This window comes from Tenrec ecaudatus, chromosome X, assembly GCF_050624435.1.
Source record: "Tenrec ecaudatus isolate mTenEca1 chromosome X, mTenEca1.hap1, whole genome shotgun sequence".
Taxonomy (NCBI): domain Eukaryota; kingdom Metazoa; phylum Chordata; class Mammalia; order Afrosoricida; family Tenrecidae; genus Tenrec; species Tenrec ecaudatus.
The window spans coordinates 164,354,663-164,376,390 of record NC_134548.1 but is presented as its reverse complement, the minus strand read 5'-3'; the positions used below and the strand labels follow the sequence as shown (position 1 = coordinate 164,376,390).

General features: G+C 45.3%; 1 protein-coding gene across 3 annotated transcripts in view; it reads right to left on the bottom strand.

Moving 5' to 3' along the window:
- MAMLD1 (mastermind like domain containing 1) overlaps positions 1–21,728 on the bottom strand; it is a 116,313-nt gene that overhangs the window by 46,911 nt on the left and 47,674 nt on the right. For 2 of the 3 annotated variants that reach the window (XM_075539621.1, XM_075539619.1), the window contains exons 2-3: positions 18,721–18,776; positions 17,048–17,206 (exon numbers count right to left, since the gene is read on the bottom strand). In XM_075539621.1, the coding sequence (XP_075395736.1) occupies positions 17,048–17,143 (96 nt within the window). In that variant the 5' untranslated portion in view covers positions 17,144–17,206; positions 18,721–18,776. The remainder of the gene's footprint in view (positions 1–17,047; positions 17,207–18,720; positions 18,777–21,728) is intronic. The other variant, XM_075539622.1, reaches the window with a different exon arrangement.

The following is a 21,728-nucleotide window of genomic DNA, read 5'->3' as shown; positions in this document are numbered from 1 at the left end:
CTTAGTGGTCCTAAAATAGCCTTTACAAAGTTTGCTCAGCAGCATCTGCCCTCGAAGGCAGATCCTGCCTTCAGTCATTGGCTGCCCTCCCGAGCAGCTGTGCATGCGTCTAGCTGTCACAAACCCATTCTGAAGAGAATGCAGCAAGAATTCACCATTGAAAGGAAACCCTCAGCCAGGCCTTCTATGAAGTGAAAGAGCCTTTCTTTTTATGTGTATACTTGGGGATCTGACGCCTGTTAAAAATCAGTAATACTAATTTAATTGTGGTCACAAACAGAAGTTCTATAACCCATATTACACAGCAAAAGGAATAGGTTACACCTATGTAAGTAAGGCAATGGAAGAGACACTTCTAGTTCTTTCACTAGGCTGTGTGGGGAAAATATTTTAGAGTGAATCCTGGAAGGGGCCATCTAACCTGATATGGGTTTGTTTGTGTGCATTCACCATGGCGATCAGAGGTGAGAGTGACAGTAGTGGAGATGATTATGGAGCGGCTGGTGAAAGTTGTGGTAAGTGAAGTGAGGGTGGTAGTGATGGCAGTGATGGTAATGATAGAGTTATCACTGGTGGTGGTGGTCGTGATGGTGGTGGTAATGAATGGTGGTAGCAATTATGTGGTGGTGGTTGGTGATAGTGGTGGTCAAGATGGTGGTGATGGTAATGAATGATGATAGTACTTGTGACAAGGGTGGTGATCATGGTGGTAATAGTGGTGGTGGTAAACGTGATGGTGATAGTGGTAATAGATATGGAGGTGGTGGTGGTGATAGTGGGTGGTACAGGGGAGTGATGTAGGTGGAACTGGAAAGTGGTGATGGTGGTGGTGGTAGAAATGGTGGAGGTTGTGGTAGAGGGTGGAGACAGTAGAGGTGGTAGTGGGTGGAGGCAGTAGTGGTGAAAGTGATAGAGGATGTAATGGAGTGGTAGACATCGTAGTGGTGGAGGTAGTAGTGTGGTAGTGGTGGTGATAGTAGTTGGAAGTGTGGTGAGGTGGTGATGGTGGAGGTGAAGTGGATGTGGATAGTGAATAGATGTGGTGGTAGAGAGTGGTGGAAGTATTTAAGTGGTAGAGGGTGGTAACAGTGGTCAAATGGGTAGAGGAAGTTGAGGTGGTAAAGGACTTTATGGTGAAGATGGTGGTGGTGACAGTGGTGGTAGAGGTAATGGAGAAGGTGATGGTGGTGGTGATAGTAGGTGGAAGTGGTGTTTTAAATGCTATAGTTGATAGTAGAGGGGGGTAGTGGTAGAAGTGGTGGAGGACCTAGGGAAACTGATCTCGCTCATTGTTGACTTTACACACAGCCAGGGAAATCATGCCTGCCCTCCACTGCACCCCAAACGGCTGGTGGATCTCCCCTTCAAATGGCTGGGGCAATTCCCACCTACACCACAAGGCCCTACAAGTGACTGGGGGAATTCCTGCCCGCCGTTTGTGGTGTTCCACACTGCTGAAGAAACATCTACAGCAATTTCTCCGACTAGGGTAATTCCACCTGCCATCCACGGTGCTCTACACACACCAGAGGGAAATATAAGACCTAGGGGATAAAATAACAAAATCCAGCAGCAAATTAACAGACTCTACCAACAACCTTAGGGAGGCAGAGAATTTCACCAGTGATCTAGAGAATAACCAGGAAGACTTCAACCAATGGGAAAGGAAGTCAAATAAGACAATCAGAGAAGCTGAAGAAAACCTGAGAGCCATGTGCAATGCTATGAAGAGGAACAATATTAGAATAATCGGACTACCAAACAAGACACAACAAAAAATTTTAACAGCAAAAATAGCGAGGGAATTCTTAGAGGAAAACTTCCCCAGCTTAATAAATGAAAATCGGGCAACCATTCAGGAGGCTGAAAGAACACCAGCCAGATTGAATCCCAAGAAGAAGTCACCAAGACACATAATAGTTAAATTATCCAACTATGAGGAAAAGGAGAAAATCATAAGAGCAGCTAGGGAAGAACAAATAGACACTTATAAAGGCACCCAAATAAGAATATGTTCAGACCTATCAGTGGATATGATGAAGAAGAGGAGGGAGTGGAGTAACATATCACCAAAATTGTAGGAAAATAATGCAAGCCCAAGAATACTATATCCAACAAAATAAACAATCTATTAAAATAGATGGAGAAATAAGAGTCTTCCAAGACAAGGAAAAACTCAAAAATAGGTCAAAAGAACCCCAGTCGTACCAAAGATCTTTGCCTACCCAGTATGGGCAGAAGATCAACACTCACCAAGCACAAATAAGGGACCATCACATAGAACAACTGCACAAGACGACCCAGAGGGCAGCAAAGAGAAAACATCCCCCAAGATAGCATTACTCAGTGGTGAAAAGAAGGCAAGAATAAACCACACACTCACAACACAAACTGATAAGATAGGTAGGAATATACCAACATAAGAGATAGAAGATAACATCACAGAATTCACAGATGGATGTAATAACACTGAATATCAATGGACTGAACTCAGGCAATAAAAGGCAGAGGCTAGAAGACTGGCTTAGAAAAAACATAACCCATCGATCTGCTGCCTATAGGAGACACATCTCATGCTTACAGACATGAGAATAATGGAGTAGGGAACCAGTGGAGAGGTCTTAGAGTCTGGCCCCAATACTAACTACATAGACAGCTTCCCCTCCCCCAGAAGAATTTATTTCAGAGGATATCAATGAAGCTGCAGCTCAGGGAGAGGGACATGACTGATCAGAGCACATGGGAGCAAATGAGGGGGAGGAATAGAGAGTGGAGCACATCCTGGCTCAGCGAGCCTTGAGGATGATATTCCCACTTAGAGCAGCCAATCCACAGAGAAGACCATATGGCCCACCCCACTATGAGACACGACATCCCTCACTGACCCATAGCCCTACAGGAGACAACACTGGAGACACAGTGAGGGAATTCTGCCCCATTTGATCTCACCACACTGAGGCAAAACACTAAGGGCGTGCAAGAGGATTACAGAGTAGCAGAGCAACAAAGTCCCCAGGGAATACTAAAAATAGACTTTGGGGCCAGGCCTTCACACCCCATCAGACTCGACCAGAAAGCACTCTTAAAGGTCAACAAAGAGTCATTGAACTAACAAGTTTTTCTTTTTTGTTGTTGTGTTGAGGTTTTTTTTGTTTTGCTTTTGTCACTGGCTTTTTGTTGTTGTTGGTTTTTTTTTTTTTTTTTTTGCTGCTTCGTTTTACTCTGTCTTGTTTTTGTGCATGTTATTATCTCCACAGGTTTGTCTAAATAAAATAGGCTGGATGAACAATCTGGAGGAGAAAACAACCGGACCGACGGTTCTGGGGGGACATGGGAGAGGAGGAACTGGGGGGAAAAGAAGTGGTGTTAACAAACCCAGGGACAAGGGAAAAACAAGTAATCCAAATCGGTGGTGAGGAAGGTGTAGGATGCCTGGTAAGGCATGATCAAGGGTCATGTAACCGAGAGGAATTACTGTAACCCAAATGAAGACTGGGCATAATAGTGGGACAAGAGGAAAGTAAAAGGAAATAGAGGAAAGAGCTGGGAGTCAAAGGGGATTTATAGAGTCCTAAAAAGACATGAACATATGTTAATATATTTATGATGATGGAGAAACAGATTTATGTGCATATATTTATAGGTTTAGTATTAAGGTAGCCGGCGGACATTGGGCCTCCATTCAAGTACTCCCTCAATGCAAGAATACTTTCTGCTATTAAATTGGCATTCCATGATGCTCACCATTCCGACACAATCGCTGAAGACAAAGTGGGTGCATAAGCAAATGTGGTGAAGAAAGCTGATGGTACCCAGCTATCAAAAGATATAGCATCTGGGGTATTAAAGGCTTGAAGGTGAACAAGTGGCCATCTTGTTCAAAAGCAACAAAGTCCATATAGAATCACACCAACCTTTGTTATCATGAGATTTCGAAAGGACGAGGTATCAGGCATCAAAGAACAAAAATTCATATCACTGTGAGTGAGGGGGAGTGCGAAGTGGGGACCCAAAGCCCATCTGTAGGCAACTGGACATCCCCTTATGGAAGGGTTGTGGGGAGGAGATGATCCAGTCAGGGTGCAGTGTAGCAACGATGAAACATACAGCTTTCCTGTAGTTCCTAAATGCTTTCTCCTCACCCAATATCATGATCCCAATTCTACCTTACAAATCTGGCTAGACCAGAGGATGTACACTGTTACAGGTAGGAACAGGAAACACAGGGAATCCAGGATGGATGATCCCTTTAGGACCAGTGGTGAGAGGGGCGATACCAGGAAGCTGGAGGGAGGGCAGAGTGGAAAGGGGGAACCGATTACAAGGATCTACATATAACCCTTTCCGGGGGGGATGGACAACAGAAAAGTGGGTGACAGGAGATGTTGGACAGTGTAAGACAGGACAAAATAATAATAATTTAAAAATTATCAAGTGTTCATGAGGGAGAGGGGTGGTGGGGAGGGAGAAAATGAGGAGCTGATGCCAAGGACTTACATGGAGAGCATATGTTTTGAGAATGATGAGGGCAACGAATGTACAAATGTGCTTTACACAATTGATGTATGGATGGATTGTGATAAGAGTTGTATGAGCCACCAATAAAATGATTTGAAAAACCCCAAACAGAAGTCTATCGGACTTCTATGCACATCAGACAAGATCACAGAAGAGGCGATTAAAAAGGCAGTTCCCTTTAAAATAGCCAAGCACAAAGTGAAATCTCTATGGATATACCTGACTAAAACACCAAAAGATTTGTACGAGGAAAACTTACAGAACACTATTATAAGAGGCCAAGCGTGACCTCAACAAATGCAAGACTATTCTATGCTTGTGGATTAGAAGACTCAATATAGTAAAGACGTCAGTTCTGTCCAAGGCACTGTATAAGCTTAATGCTATCCTGATATGAATATTATCATCCTTCTTCAAAGAATTGGAAAAACTGATTACCAACTTCATATGGAGAGGGAAGAAGCCCTGAATTAGCAAATAATTCCTCAAGAAGGATAAAGTGCTCTTCGTAACTTTAACACATATTATACAGCCACAGTGGTTAAAACAGTGTGGTAATAATATAATGACAGATATTCAGACCAATGGAAAAGAGTTCAAAGCCCAGAAATAAAAACATCAGCATACAGACAACTGATTTTTGATAAGGGCCCCGAAAATATCAAATGGGAAGCGAATGCCCTTTTCAATAACTAGTGCTGGAAAAAATGGATAACTACCTGCAGAAATATGAAGCAAGACCTTTACCTCAGTCCATGCACAAGAATAAACTCAGGTGGATTACAGACTTTGAGGTAAAACCCCAAACTACTTGGGCCATTAATGAGGGAATTGGGACAAACCTAAGAACCTTGGTGCAGGATATAAATACATAGGCTATCAGAAACAGGGAAGGATACAAATACAGAGGAGTCACAAATTGACAAGTGGGATATACTGAAGATAAAGCACCTCTGTACATTGAAAGAGTTCACCAAGAGAGTCATAACTGAATCCACAGACTTGGAAAACATCTTTAACAATGACACATCAGACAAACACTTTATTATTAACATCTACAATACTTTGCAAGCTTACAACAAGAAAAAAAAACTAACTGCCTACCACGGAGTTGGGCAAAGGACCTGAACAGAAGTTTCACAAGGGCAGAAATCTGAATGGCCAATAAACATATGAGAAAATGTTCCCGATCATTGGCCATAAGAGAAATGCAAATTAAAACAACTATGAGATATCACTTAACACCCTCAAAGATCGCCCAATTCAAAAAAAATAAAAAAAACAGTAAGTATTGGAGGGGTTGCAGAGAGGTAGGAACTCTTGTCCACTGCTAGTAGACCTGTAGGTATGTACAGCCATTATGGAAATCAGTCTGGCGATATCTAAAACAGATGGAAATCCAGCTACCATACGACCCAGCAATCCCCCTTCTGGGCACATACCCAGAAGAAGCAAGAAACAAACTACAGCCAGACATCTGTGCTCCAATATTCATTGTGGCACAGTTGACAATTGCAAGGAGTTGGAAACAACCTAAATTTCCACCAATAGACAAATGGTCAAAAAACTGTGATGCATACAAACAATGGAGTACTGCACATCCCTAAAAAGCAGGTATGAACACATGAAGAACATAACCGCATGGGAAGAATTGGAGGAAATTATGCTAAGTGAAGTAAATCAAGCACAAAAAGGACAAGTACAACATGAGTCCACTGAAGTAAGCTTAAAAAATGGGGTGTAGGGAAAAAGCAACTATACACATGTATTCCTGGGGTGAGGTCCAGGTACTATGGCAGCATCCAAACCCAATCCAGGGATACATACAGCAGTCAACTAAATAGGAGGGGAAAAGAAAGAGGGGAAAAAAGAGACATGGAGTGGGGAAGGGCACTAACCCACCCAAGGGGAAGGAGAGAGACCAGGCTTCAACCCGACACACTAAGACGTGAATACAACATACCAGCATGTACCAGGGAACCATAGAGGTTTGCAGGGCCGGCCCTGATCCCAACTACGTGAACATCTCCACCCCCAGAAGAATGCACTTCAGAGGACAGTACTGAAGCTACAGCTTAGGGAGAGGAGCACGTCAGATTAGAGCACACAGGAGAAACAAAGAGGGATGGAGAGGAAGGGGAACACATCCTGGTCCACCAAGCCCTGAAGATGATATTCCTGCTCAGAGCAGACAATGCACAGATAAGACAATAGGGCCGGCCCCACCAAGAGACACGGCATTCCTCACTAAGCCATAGAGCTACGCGGGACAACACTGGAGACACAGTGCAGGAATCGTGCCCAATCTGACACCATCACATTGGGACGAAACACTAAGGAGAGCAAAGGGAGCAAAGTGATGAAATCGCCAGGGAATACTAAAAATAGATTTTGGAGACAGAGTGTGGCACCCCATCAGACTCGGCTGGAAAACACTGGCAAAGGTCAACAAATAGACCTTGAACTATTTATAGGCTTTTCCATTTTTCTCAGTGGCTTTTGTTTTGTTGTTGTTATTTTGTTTTTTAGTTGTTACTGTTTTGTTGGTTTTTACTTCCTTTGTTATTTTGTTTGGCTTTGACTGGTTTTTGTGCTTATTAATGTCTCTGCATGTCCATCTAGATAAGATAGGCAGGATAAACAACTCAGAGATGAAAAGAATGGGACCAGTGGTTCCGAGGGGTTATGGGAGAAGGAGAGGTTGGAGAAAGGAATGAGGGAGGGGGACCAACCCAGGGACAAGGGAACAACAAGTGAACTAAAATCAATGGAGAGAAGGGTGTAGGATGCCCAGTGGGGCTTAATCAAGGGAACTGTAACAGGGAGGAATTACTGAACCCGAATGGAGGTTGAACATGATGGTGGGACAAAAGGAAAGTTAAAGGAAATAGAGGATAGAACCAGAAGGCAAAGGACATTTATAGAGGCCTAAATATAGGCGTGTACATATGTAAATATATTTTATATAACGAGAAGGAAATAGATCTATGCACTTATATTTATATGATAAGAATTAAGGTTGCAGATGGACATTGAGTCTCAATTCCAGTACTCCCTGAACACAAGAACACCTTCTTCTAATAATCTGGCATTCTGTGATGCTCACCTTCCTGACAGGATCCCAGAAGACAAAATGTGTGCATAAACAAATATGGTGAAGAAAGCTGATGGTGCATGGCTATCAACAGATACAGTTTCTGGGGTCTTAGAGGCTTGAAGATAAACAAGCGCCCATCTATTTGAGGAACAACAAACCCCACATGGAAGAAGCACGTCAGCCTGTGTGATCATGAGGTGTCAATAGGATCAGGTATCAGGCATCTAAGACCCAGAACAAAATCATACCCAATGTGAATGTGTGTGTGTGGGGTGGGTGGGTGGAGTGGAGACCCAAAGCCCATCTGTAGACAATTTAACATCCCCTCACAGAAGGGTCACAAGGAAGAGATGAGGCAGTCAGGGTGCAATATAGCACCAATGAAACACACAACTTTCCTCTACCTCTTTCAAGCTTCCTTCCTCCTACTAACATGACGTCAATTCTACTTTACAAATCAGATTAGACCAGAACATGCACTGCTACAGATAAGAGCCAGCAACACAGGGAATCCAGGATAGATAAACCTCCCAGGACCAACAAAAAGAATAGTGATATCAGGAGGACTTAAGGGATCTGGGCGGGGAGAAAGGGAGCATTGATCACAAAGCTCAACATATAACCCCTTCCCAGGGGGACGAACAACCAAAAAGTGGGAAAATGATGACAGAGGATGCTGTAAGATATGAAAATAATCATCTATAACTTATCAAGGTTTCATGAGGGAGGGAGGGTGGGGGACGGAGTGGGTAAAAGGGGAGCTGATACCTACGGCTCAAGTAGAAAGAAAATGCTTTGAAAATGATGATGGCAAATGTGCTTGAAACAATGGATGAATGTGGAAGCTGTGGAGGTTGTAGAGGGTGGAAGTATTTTGAAGGTGGTGATGGTGGAGGTGTTATAGGTGGTGGTAGTGTGTAGAGGTAATGGAGGTGGTAGTGGAAGTGGTGGTGCTAGAGGGGGTGGTGGTTTTACAGTGGTGGTAATGAAGGTGGTGGTAAAGGTGGTGATGTGCATGAGACTGGCAGTGGTAGGAGGTGGAGGTGGTAATGGATGTGGCAGTGGGTCGTGGTGAGGTAGTGGATGGAGGTGGTGGAGGTAAACTCAGTGGAGGTGGAGATGATGGTAAAGGGTTAGGGTAGATGCAGAGGTGCTGGTGCTGCTGGTGGCAGTGGTGGGAGTGGCGTCAAGGGGTTGCTCCCATAGGACATTTCCTTCAGGTTACACTGATCCGTAAGGACCTCCATTGACTATGCTGCAGAAAGAAGATGGAACCTCAAACCAGTCTCATTGTAGTCATCCATGATTATCTTTTTCTCACTTGGAAAACCAGAGCTGAATTATTAGGCACAACACGACAGAATTTTGTTTGTTAATATGCTGCCAGGAAAGTAAATTTATGTCAGATTGAACGACAGCAAAGGGCAAAGGTTCTCTGGTTTCTTCGCTGCCATGTGGCTCAGGCTAGCATGTCGCTACGTGCACCGAGCTAGTGGAAGTCATATAGTTGGAGTGCAGATATGGCGAGTTGGTGTTTGGGGCTGGCTTCCTGGAGGTGTTTGCTGTCGGCCACGTTCACTGATCTCGACCCCAGGGGCCTGACTTGAGGGAGGGAAAGAGGCAAGAAGACGTTGATCTTTTCTGACAGCATCACCCAGCTAGAGAGAGTGGTACCGGGGCTCCCCTCCAGCAGACCCAGAACTGAGATCAAACAGCAGGGAGAGCCGAGGTGCTCCAGGCATAGACAGGGTGGCATTCGAGGTGGACAGACCAGAAGCAACGGCTAAGACCAAGATCAATGTGGAAGCAGTATTCTTCAGAGGGGGTACAACATGGTCATGGGGTGGAGTGTGGAAGGCGGCCCCTTTGAGCAGACAGGAAGTGCAGGAAGGAGCCCACCAGAAGAACTGGGAGCAGAGCTTTGCAGACAGCGAGTGGGAAGACCCTAGGGCACTTGGCTCCTTGCAGGGACAGGCAGGCAGCCAGGGTGCCGGACACAGAGTGTGCCAGGGAAGGAGCCGCAAGTTGGCAGAGGGCTTCTGCAGGCCATGGGAACAAAGTGGGATTGCATTTCATTTGCAGTGGGAAGCCAGGGCAGCTGGCAATAGAGCCTCCTGGATGCTGACAGCAGGGCAAATAGGATTATGGCACGAGCACAAGGACGGGGCACGGTCAGGGACTTTGGGGACTCTTGACATGGGGTGGCACCAGAGCACGAGGGCTACTTGGGCACGGTGCTGCATTTCCTTTTGTCCTAAGGCAGGAAGGTTTGAGCGCCTGCGATCTGATCTCAAGTGGGCTGTGGTTGTGGTGGGTTGCCTTCAGTCATTCTGATTTGCGCTGAACCCACAGGCGAGAGCCCAGGGCTGGGATTTGCTACAGGAGCTGATCGATGGGCCTTTCCTCCTGTGGGAGTTAGAAAGACCAGCCCTTGGGTTGGAAGCTGACCATTTACCCATCGCCCCACTGGGACACCTCCCTCAAGTGAGTGCACATTCCAGGAGACAATGAGCCACCTCCGGCCGGTCATCTAGATCAGGGGTTGGTGAACTTTTTCTGGAAAGAAGCAGACCATAAACATTTCAGACAATGCTTCCTAGCAGGCAAGAATGGGCAGGGCTGGGTTCCGATTTGCAAAAATAAAGTTTTATTGGGGCTGCATTTAGCTCACGGGCCATACGTGGTCTACTTCTGACCTAGAGCATTGTTGAGAACAAAGCATCTCCCCCAAAGAAAGTGTGTTGCAGGGGGCTTACCAGTCATGAACAGCATGCACAGACAACCTTTGCAGAGCAGCTAGCACTAGGCCAAGTTCAGCAGCACTCCCTAGTCGTCCTTTCCACCGCCATAAGCGAGTGTCTTTATTAGTGAGAGCCCTGGGGCTGGCAGGTGCGGCAGTCTAAGCAGAGCAGATCTAAGGAGACTCTCATCATGTGGCCATTCAAGGGTGTTGGGGCCAGGCCTCACTTTCTATCTTCCTCACTCCTAGGCCAGGAACTTTGGCCAATCATGGCACCCCCATTCTGGGCTTGTCCATTTCTCACCTCCATAACATGCCATGACAAGCTGAAGGCTAGGACTGTTTTCTACTCTTCTCGATGCCCCCAAAGCACAATGGCAGGGCTGGCATGTGCTAACTGCAATCCAAAAGTCCCTTGCCAATGATCCTGCTCTCTTCCCAATTCCAGCACAAGACCCTGAGAGAGTTGCTCTTCACTCACTAATTCAATAACCATGAACATCTCTTTCCCGCTCCGTGTGGCCCTGGCCTTCTCTTGTATCCAACAAAGGCAGTGTCACTGCCACCAGTGCTTATTGAGCATGCATTATGGACCCAGCTCTGAGCGGTGGCAGACTGAGGGGCAATACCAGTCCTGGAGAAATGGTTGTGCATGAAGAACCAAGAGAGTTAGGAGATGGAGGGAGGTGAGCCGGGGAAGAGACAGGCATGCATCAGCAGGGGCCTGCAGATCATGCCTGCATTTTGGACTTGGTGCTTTGACAGTGGGATCTGGTGCCGGGGGAGCAGGAGCGAGATGGGACAGAGGAGCCCAGGGCACTATGGAAGGGAAGCAGAAGGAAAAGCAAAGGTAAACGAGTGTGTATTAGGACAGATGCTCTGGGCTGCTAAAGGTCAGCAGTTCGAAACCATCAGCTGCTCCTTGGGAGAAAGACAATGCTACAGCTGTAAAGAGTTACAGTCTGGGAAGCACACAGGGGCAGCTTGACCCTGTTCTGTTGGGTCACTATGAGTCAGAAGTGAATCGGGGCAATGAGTCTGATTTGTAACTCAGCACCCCAGTGGGTGTAGATTGACGCACACAAGTTCCCTGTTGCGGTGTTTTCAGAGAAAGCAAGAGATCTCAGCCTGGCCAGAGTTTGGGGAGCCATAGGCCACATCCTCAGGGCATGCACTACAGCCCAGTTAACACACAACCCACAGCAGGGGTTGCCTGAGGCCCAGCTCACCTGGGCGCTCCTGCTGCCCCATTCTCCTCCCCTCGGCAGCCCAAGCTCCAGCATCTGCCACCTTGGGTCTGGTGTCCAGGAAGCTGTGTGCATGGCAGCTGCGGCTGGGGGAAATGAGTGCAGTAAAGGCCAGCGTGGGCTTCTGGAAGTTCAGAAATTGGGTATGCTAGGCTTCTAGAGGCAACTGGAAGCTCCCCTGCCACCATCCTCCCCTTCAGACAAAGTGAAATAGCAGGCCACTTGTGTGGCCCCGTGGGCTTCCCAGGAAGGGTCCAGAGGTGGGGAACCCCACATTGCCTGGAGTGCTGAGCAGTGCCTGGGTCTTGGGGAAGTTCCAGCTGAAGGCAAGGCCCCACCTGGCTCAATGCACACTGCTCAGGTTTGATCTCCAGCACCAAAAGGCCCTACTGCAGGAGAAGGAAGGGAGGAGAAAAGGGAGCGAACAGCTGCATGCTCCATAGGAGGATCCCCCAAATAGCAAGGCACATATGCACCGCAGGTCTTTGACCCAGAATGCAGAGAGCTGCACCATAAATCCAGCCGTCCCCCATGAAGTGGACTGGGATAAGAGGAAGATGCTCTCAGGGTTCCTGGGTGCCTGAGCTCCAAGGACCTGTGTTTCCTTATCACCCTCCTGAGCCCATGCCAATCATTACAAAATCCTAGCAGGGTGCTAAAACCACAAGCACAACAGGGTGAGCATAATTCATTTCACCAGATTGAACATGTTGACATGGCAATTGTTTTATTGTATGCATTTTTAATTCCATTGAGAGAGAGAGAAAGAGAGAGAGAGAGAGAGAGAGAGAGAGAGAGAGAGAGAGAGAGAGAGAGAGAGAGAGAAAGTCCTAACAGCAGTGATACCCTACGTAGTTTAACAGGTCTTCACATCCCGATCCTGGGACACATCTTTGTCCCAGAAGCTCTGACAAAGACAGAGATCAGTTATCAGACTCATTTTACTGATGAGGAGACCTAGAGGTCCAGAGAATGGACAGTTCCAAAGAGCTTCCCCTGGGGGCCTCCTGGTTTATGGAAGTGCTGCTCATTCAAATGGGTTTTCCCTTTCCCAGGGCCAGACCTGCAACTGCCTTGTGATTACAGCCTGCAGGAAGCCAAGGATACTGGCAAAGACCTGCCCTTTGAACCTGGGCTCTTGCCACAGGTTTCAGGTTGGGGCTCACTGCTTCTGCACAATCTGACCACCTTGCATCGGGCAACCTGGTGAAACTGGTCTATGACACTCAGGCATTCTCTGGTCAATTTGGGGGGAGGTGGTCCCTACATAGATAATCATATCATCTTGGGACAAAGGGTTATTTCTGTCTCCTAATCTGCATCCGTTTTCTTCCCTTTACTTGCTGTACTGCACTAACTAGGATTTCCAGGACAATGAATAGTAAGAGTGCTGGGGTGAAAACCTTGGTCTTGTTTTCATCTAACAAGGAAAATCTCTAGTTTCCCCCCAATAAGTACGCTACTCCAACTGCCATCGATTCCAACTCATAGCGGCCCTATAGGACCTAGTAAAGCTGCCCCTGTGGGTTTCTGGGGCTGTAACTTGCTATGGGAGCAGAAAGCCTCCTCTTTCTCTTGTGGAGTAACTGGTGGGTTCCAACTTCTGACCTTCTGGTTGGCAGCCCAACATGTAATCCACCAGGGCTCCTCAAGCATGATATTAGCTGGAGGTTTTTTGTAGCTCTTCTTTATCAAGCTGAGGCCTTCCCCTTATAGGGTAGTTCGTCAAACTGCTTTGGTGCTCCTGGGCTGGGTAGTGGGTAATTCGAGCCAGAAGGTTCCCTGGGAGCCACAAGGAAGAAGTAGAGATGCTTCCATGATTTACCTGTGCATAGGCCGTCTCTGCTACTGTTCTGGAACCTCCAGAACAGCTGAGACTCTGGTTGATCATGGCTCTAGCTTGACCACCCAGAGTAGTGTCCCTAGAAGACTAATAAATAACTGCGCTCCTAATCTGGATCTGGGAAACAGCAAACTGGAATGAATTTTAGAGCCAGGACACCTGAGTTTGAGTTCTAAACTCACAGCCTGTTGACTGTATGTCCTTGGGAAAGGCCCTCGCCATTCTCAGTCTCAGTCCACTCTTCAGTAAATGGAAACACTAAATCCCTGCATCACAGGAGCAAAGGAGCTAAGGCATGCAAGAGAGACACTGGACCATTCCTGCTTCCTGGGTGCACGAAGAACCGAGGAGCAGGATGGATTTGTTTCCAGTAGAAGAGGTCTGGAAATAATCTCCTTCAATGCCAACCATAGGTGGTTTAATTAAACCATAGCTGGTTTAATTCTTCCCCCCAGGGTTTAGCACAGGTCTTGCCACAGAGGCAGGGCTTGACAATATAGGGGAAGGTCATAGATACACACAGGCTCTTGGTCCTCCCACCCGAGGTCTCACAAAGATCCGTGGCCTCAGACCTAAGGTCAATTTACTCAGGGTTTATGCATGCCTCTGAGAATGATGGGTACAGATCCTGAACCTGATCATCCATCATGGGAAGAGGTGGACTGACATTCTTCTACAGGGTATTTCTAAGCTCATCAGTCTATGGAAGAGGGGCAGATGGAATGGGCTCAGTATTTCTGTAGTCACCCAAGTCTCCTCTCTCCCTTTTTCTAGACCTACTTTCCTCCAGTATTTATAGGGGAGAAGCAGAAACCCGGCTAGGGTTCTTTTTGGTCATTCTGTGGGTAGGAAGCACATTGCGCTAAATATCACACAAATGGGGGACCTAAGTGTGGCATCCCACTTTCTCCATCAGCGTCCTCCTATAAACCACTCAGACCTTATTGTCCCTATCTATAAAGAGGTTGAATGATAATAATACTTTCCCTGACCACAGAATGATTGGCAAGCTCAGAATCCAAAGCAAGATCACCCCTTGGACCTACTAAGTCATTTGTTATTATCAAATATCAGAACACCAAAGATGGGCCAAGAGCACAGTGACCCCTTCTTTGTCCACCTCTACAGCCAGTGCCCATCACATCCCCATTCAGTGTGACATGGTTGGCTCCTCACTTCTAGAAGACAGCAAAGTTAACTCTTCTTGAATTTTCTTATGTCGCAAATGAAACTCCCTTGTATTTTTCCAGGTGATCTCCAAGTGTGTCTAGTGAGTGGCATCCTTGAAAATGGGGGCAGATGGAGACTGAGACAGTCAAGCCATTTGACATGTGACAAGCACACTGACTCATCCCTCCTCCACAGGCTCCAGAGCACCCTCAATCAGCGGTGTCACAGTCGTAATCAATCGTCCCACAGATAATGGGGGAGGACAGATCTCAGCCCCCAAGGGAAGGCTCCGTGGCCTTGCTTCCTGTAAGGACTCACTCCATCCTCCATCATCCATCTGCCTTCTGGAGCACGAGTAGATGCCCAGTGCTCACAATACAAAGGTTCCCTTTCCCCAGGCCACAAGGGTCACTAAACAATCATGCTCTGAAGGAACTACCAAATGCACCCACCACGGCGATTTCTCACTGGTGACTCTGACCGCTGGATGTGGCTTCACCACTTTGTGGTTTTCTAGTGCGTTGGAGGCAGTAAATGACATCAGCATTGGCAGCAGGCTCCAAGTCCTGCCTTTTCCTGGCTTGGCTCAAACTGCTTAACTTCTCTGAGCTTCACTTTCCTGGAGATAACTCGAGTCTTTTTCTCATGTTGGGAACACTAGACCATGCCAGAAAACCAGGGCTTGGCTTCAGTTGAGGATATCCAATGAACATCCACAGGTTCTTGGTTTATTTTTTAAGTCATTTTCTTGATATAAAATGTACACATCATACACACCTATTGTTAAATCACTTTTTGAGAGAGTTGGATATACATCATCATCATCATCATTCAGTTCTAGTGCTCTGTCCCAACTCAGACATTCATTGTTTGCTCCTCTGTTCCACTCATCCTTCACAACCCTGTCCCCAGTAAACACTTGTATAGGCTATTGTATCTATATCATCCACTCCTTTTGTGTTTCATAAGCTGGGAACCTATTATAACCAATGAAAAACAAAATGAAGCAGAAAGAAGAAGATAATAATAATAGTATAGTGATAAAAATAAGCAGTGAAAAGAAAAGACCACCAACAATATTAAAAACAAACAAACAAAAAACAGAAGAAATTTCTGTCGTGGAACAAGCAAGAAATATTTAAGCCTAGATCAAGTTGAGGTTGTCTAAAGAGGGAGGTCGATTAGCCAAGTATCATATTATACCGTAGTTTGATTCACCATAATCAAGTTTACATAAAAGAGAAACAGAGGTGTGGTGGGTAGGGTGGGAGGGAGTAATTAGGATGGAAATTAGAGATAACCTTCTAGAAGATGCCTGACTGAAGGCTGGTAATTTGGAGGGCAAGGTTCTTGGGCATGGAAGCATTCCATCTCAGCCACCCCATCTAAATGCAATTTCCGTGAAAACTGAGACTCCTGAAAGGAAAGTTTCAGACATCCCTACATAACGTGGTGACACATTCTCAATCACTTGTTTATGGTTGACAATGCAGGAGAAAAAAAGAGAGAAGCAAGCTTTCAATGATTCCCCTATCCCAGACCCTTATACATATCCAAATCCTCAAAAAACTTGAAAGCTGACTTACAGAAAGTGAATTGCCCTTGGAATTAGAGAAGACAGGCCCTCTCATTATGTGAAATGACATTACCTCAGAGTACAGGGATCCCAGTTCTATGAACAGGAAGGAAGCAGACCCATGGCTCTATAAGAGCCATTTCCTCTCTGCTTTATTAATTTGAGAGATTAGCAGGCCACTCCTCTGTGGCCCAAACTCACCAAGATAACAGCTATTGTGTGTGGTGCAACTCCTGCTAATCACGTCTTGGTAGATTGCAGGCTTTCATTGTCAAACTCAAGCAACTAAAGGCTCTCAGGGACCCTGTGTCATCATCCTGGCCCCTTAAAATTAATATTGAATTCCTTCCCTATGAGTTGCAGAACCTAGGCTGAGTGGTTTCTGAGTTCCCAGGGAGGAAAGAAAATGTGTCAAATGAGTTTTTAAAAGGACACTGGGGTTAGAATTTTCAATGGACATTCCTCACTGTGGCCTACTCATGATTTCTTGCACTTGAGCATACTAGGATGCTAATGCAACACATTGAGTGCCTGCCCTTGGGATCCTCCTGGTTTCTCTTAGGAGAAACAAGTAGAATATTCTTCCCTCTCACCATTCTCGCCTTGCTGAAGGAGTACGGTGTAGAGATCACTGGATCGGAAATCCAGAGAGAGCCTTGGGGGGTATTTCCCGCTCTCCCTGGGTCTCAGCTCATCTCCTAGGTTTTCTCGAGGCCAGACTTGTCTTCTTTACACTTGGAGTTGGTTCCTCGCCACCATGTTTGCATACAAAAATTTAATAATACATCTTATATTCCAGTTTAAGATTAGAAGCATTCGGCACCACCCTCCCTGCCCCCATAGCCCATTGTCTGACCTGTTCCTGGGGCTTTCTGGGCTCCTGACGATTTCCCGCCATGGCGTAATGGGGAAGCGTGTTCTTGATTACAAGGCGATTTTTCCATTCATCCATTGTTTGACCTGCAATTTTATTCTCGACTCTCCAAGGCACTTCCCAAATGACCTAGACACGGGGCTTGGGGAGACAAAAGTACACCATCTTGCAGATACAAAGATGAGACCATGGGCCCTGAGAATCATAGCCTTTCACTCGGAAAACAGGTTTGTGTGGAGTCAGCCACACTCATTCTCCTGTCTCTCTTCCCACCATACCTCCCTCATCGTACCATGCCCCACCCCCAATGATGAGGGGTTGGGAGTGAGGGAGCAATCCCTGGCCATGATCAGGCCAAAACACGCGCAAGAGCTGAGGGGGCTGGGAGGAGCAACAGCCTGACGGAACGAAGAGAACCCTGGGTTTAAGGCAGGTCATGTGGATCTCAGGTTTGGCTTTGCTTTGGGGTGGTATGTAGAAGACCCAGGGAGAGGTTCTTCTGATCTCTGCGCCTTAGTGTCCACATCTGAAAACCATGACGGTTTGATCAGGTGATATCTTAGGCCCCTTTCTCTTCTACTAGCATAAGTCTAATGGACCACCAAAGGGCATCAACCATCTCTGACCCTGCTAGCTCTCAGCCAAGGGAGGTGACCAATAATTCACTGTTTGACAAGACCCTGGAGGGAAACAATTGCATGTTGCAGGAAGCTCATGAAACTCCAGTTCACTGGTTTATAGGAAACCAACTGAGAACAGCTACCCTAGTCTATGACCTCTATGAGGGAGGAACAGACATACAAACCCAGGCAGAGCTGTAATTTATTTTCGTTTTACATGATCTCCACAGGAAATAAGAGCTCCGCTAAGATGGATCATACACCAGGCCAGCCCTCCAAGGCATAAACCTCCTAACTAGTACAGACGTGGGCTCTAAAATGGCTATATCTATAATTCTTCTTTTGGGAAAGATGGCTGAGAGTCCCCACCCCCACCCCACTCCCCTTATCACTGAATACAAGCGAAATCCCTGGACATTATGTATTTAAAAACCCTAAGAAGACCCTGAAAGGCAGAGACATAGGCTAGGGGCCTTAAGCAATGAGGAATAATGTGGTAGTGTGTTCTCTGGGTCTCCCTTTGCTTCATCTATCCCAACTTTGGGACTGACAATGGGAACCGACAGACAAGGGCTCAGCAAAAGCCCGTTCCTCCAGTCAAAGGATCAGAAAAGGGGCAGCCAGTCTGGTAAGACAGAAAACGGTGTTGACACCACCCATTCTAATTCCACCAAAGATTGCAGTCCTAGTCTATTCCACCAGCAAAGGCTGAGTGGAGGGCCTAGCTTCCAACCCTAATTAATATTAATACTGTGCTCTCCCTTCTGTCCCTGGGTCTGTATCAGAATGTGCCTGCTATAGATTAAGGACTTTCCTCATATCTTGGCGGTAATAAGTCAAACCCCTCACCCAGCCAGATCAAGGGAAGCCTCACTGGGAACAGCCAAGAGGCACTTGTACTTCTCTTCATGAGGGTGTGATCAACAGAGGCCTAATGGGAAACTAGAACTTTCACTCCCATCCAGCAATAATAAGGAGTTCACCCTCCCTGGTGGCAATGAAGGCTAAGCAGAGGACTTGAACTTCTATACCCACCTGTCAGGAATGAGGTGGTGCCCCACTTCCCTACTGGAGCGGTGTCAGAGGATCCTCTATAATAGATTTAAATAAAATCGAGTTATATAGTATATATCATAATATAATGCCAAACATGTTCATGTTTTAATAAAAAATCAGTCACATCCAGAACAAGGAATATATCAAACAGAATGAAAAAAAATAGTGATCAGAGGCCAACAACAAGACAAAGATGTTAAAATGATTTGACATGGATTTAAAACAGTAATCACAAAAATACGTCTACTAGCAATTACAAACATCCTTATAACAAATGAAAAACAGAGAAGGTCTCAGCAAAGAAGTAAAAGATATAAAGGACCATCAAATGGAAGTTTTGGAAATGAAAAACTGCTATCACTGAAAAAAAGCCTCCGAGAAAACAATTACTAAAATTGAAGCTACACAATCGCAATGGCCCAATGTGAACATGAGAGAAAATGGGTGGGAAAAGTGAGCAGCAGCTCGGGGGCAATGAGGATGAAAACAAACGATAACAAACTTCCAAGATAGGAGAAAGGGGGTGGGATTGAAAAAAGTGTCCAAAGAATTACTGGCTGAAAACTCCCCCAAATTTGGTAAAAAGATACACTTGCAATTTCAGGAAGCCGAGCTAATTGAAAGTAGGATAAAACTAAAGACATCTACATCAAGACACCTGTCAAAATTATAATCACGTTGGTGAAAAGTGAAGACAAATTCTTGGGGAAAGGGAGAGGAAGACAGGGAGGGAGAGGGAGAGGAGACGAAACTTTCCCTATAAGGGGAAAGAAACTATGTGAATGACAGTAGATTCCCGACCAGATATTATGGAGAGCAGAAGGAAGTGGCACAAGATATATTGCAAGTGGTAAAAAAGAACCCTTCAGAATCCAGAATCTGTAAACTTTGTGTCCTATACCCAATGAAGATACGTTTCAGGTATTCACGGACACTGACTTTTCAGATGAAAGCAAACTAATAGAATTTGCCAAGAGTAGGCCTCTTTTTAAGAGAATGGCTAAAGGGAGTTTTCTAAAACAGAACACATGTAATAAAAAGCATCTTGGACACTGGCAAGTAGGGTAGAACAACAGACAGAGCAAAAATATGGGTAAGTATAATAGACTTGTCTTCTCTAGAGTTTTATAAATTATATTGGACAATTGAAGCAATCATTTTGACAATGTCTGATGTAGCTCTAGATGTATGTAGAAGAAATAGTGAACACAATTGCCTTGTAAGCAGGGGAGGGCAAAGCTTTGTAAGGTGAGGTAAGATTTTTACACTTCATTTGACTGATAAGGTCTACACTTCACAGGAGGATAAGTTATGTAGATAATATGCAATGCTCATAACAACAAAATTCAACCAAAAAGAATGTGTAGACACCAGCATTTAAAAATGCAATACCATTTACAATGACTCAAGAAAAAGAAAGACAGGTATAAATCAAGCAAAGCATGTGATAGGAGCTGTTTGCTGAGAACCATACAATGATGATGAACGAAATGGAAGAAGACTTCAATGGATGGACTCGTAGATTGGAGGTGTTCACAGATAAAAAGAGTTCTCACAGTAAAGATATTAATTCTCTCCAAGTCAAGTTACAGATGTTACACAGTTTCTATCAAAGTCCCATCACGATGTCTGTTGGAAACCCACAGGAAATGTGAAAATGAAATCCATTTTGTAAAAAAAGCCAGCGGAAGGAATGAGCCTACCTGCTCTCAAGAGTTGTTCTAGAACTGCGGTAAACTAGACTATGTGATATAGCTCAATGGAACAGAACAGGAAGCCCCCAAACAGACCCACCCAAGTAAGCCCAATGGATTGTGGAAGGAAGTGCAAAATCAATTCAATGGACGAATGATATCTTTTCCAGCAATGCTTGTGGTGCAACTGAACATCTGTAGGTACAATCAAAGAATCTTAACCCAAATCCACATCTTCTACAAAAAACAGTAAAACTAAATCACAGGATTAACTCTAAAACTATGACACTTGTAGAGGGTGGGGGTGGGGGGAGAGACCCCATAGGAGCACATCTTTGGGATGTAGAGTTAGGCAAAGCATTTTTAGACCTGACACCAAAAGCATGATAGATAAGAAGAAAATTGACAAAGTAAACCTTATGAAAGTGAAACCTTTTGCTCTGTGCAAGATCTCTGGAAGAAGATGAAAAGACAAGATGAAGACTTTTGCAGAGAAAACAGTTGCAAAGCTCCTATCTGACAGGAGACCAGTAGTGAGAATTACACAAGGAACACTCGCAACGCAATCGTAAGCAAACCAACAATACCGAACGAAAAGGGTGGAAGGCAGGAAAAGACATTTCACTGAAGCATTGATATCGGTAACAACTAAGCACATGCAAACATGTTTAAAGTCATCAGCTATTAGCAAAATGCAAATTAAAACCACAATGTGTTATTATTACATATTTGCCACAATGGCTAAAATAAAAAAAAATAGTGACACCATCAAAACCTAGCAAGGATAAAAGGAAATTGGATAACTCACACATTTCTGGTGAGACTATAAAATGTTACAGTCACTTGGAAGTCAATTTGGGAGTTTCATATTAAACACAGACAAACATGATGCAGCAATTTCACTCCTAGATATATAGACTTAAAAGATTTGAAATCAGGGACGCAAACAAACATGTACACCAATGCTCATTGCAGCACTATTCATAGTAGACAAGAGGTGGAACCCACCCAAGTGCCCATCAACAGATGAGTGGATAAACAAATGCGGTATCTCCATCCAGGGAAGCACCACTCAGCTTGGAAGCGAAAGGAAGTTCTGCTACATGATAAAGCATGGCTGAACCTTGAAAACATTTATGTTGACTGAAGGAAGGCAGATGCCAAAGCTTAAATGCTATATGGGTCTGCTTAGAAGAAATGTCTACAATAGGGAAATGCATAGAGACTACAGTGTATCAGTGGGTCGCAGGGATGAGTGGGAGGGAATGGGGAGAAACTGCCTAAGGGGTACTG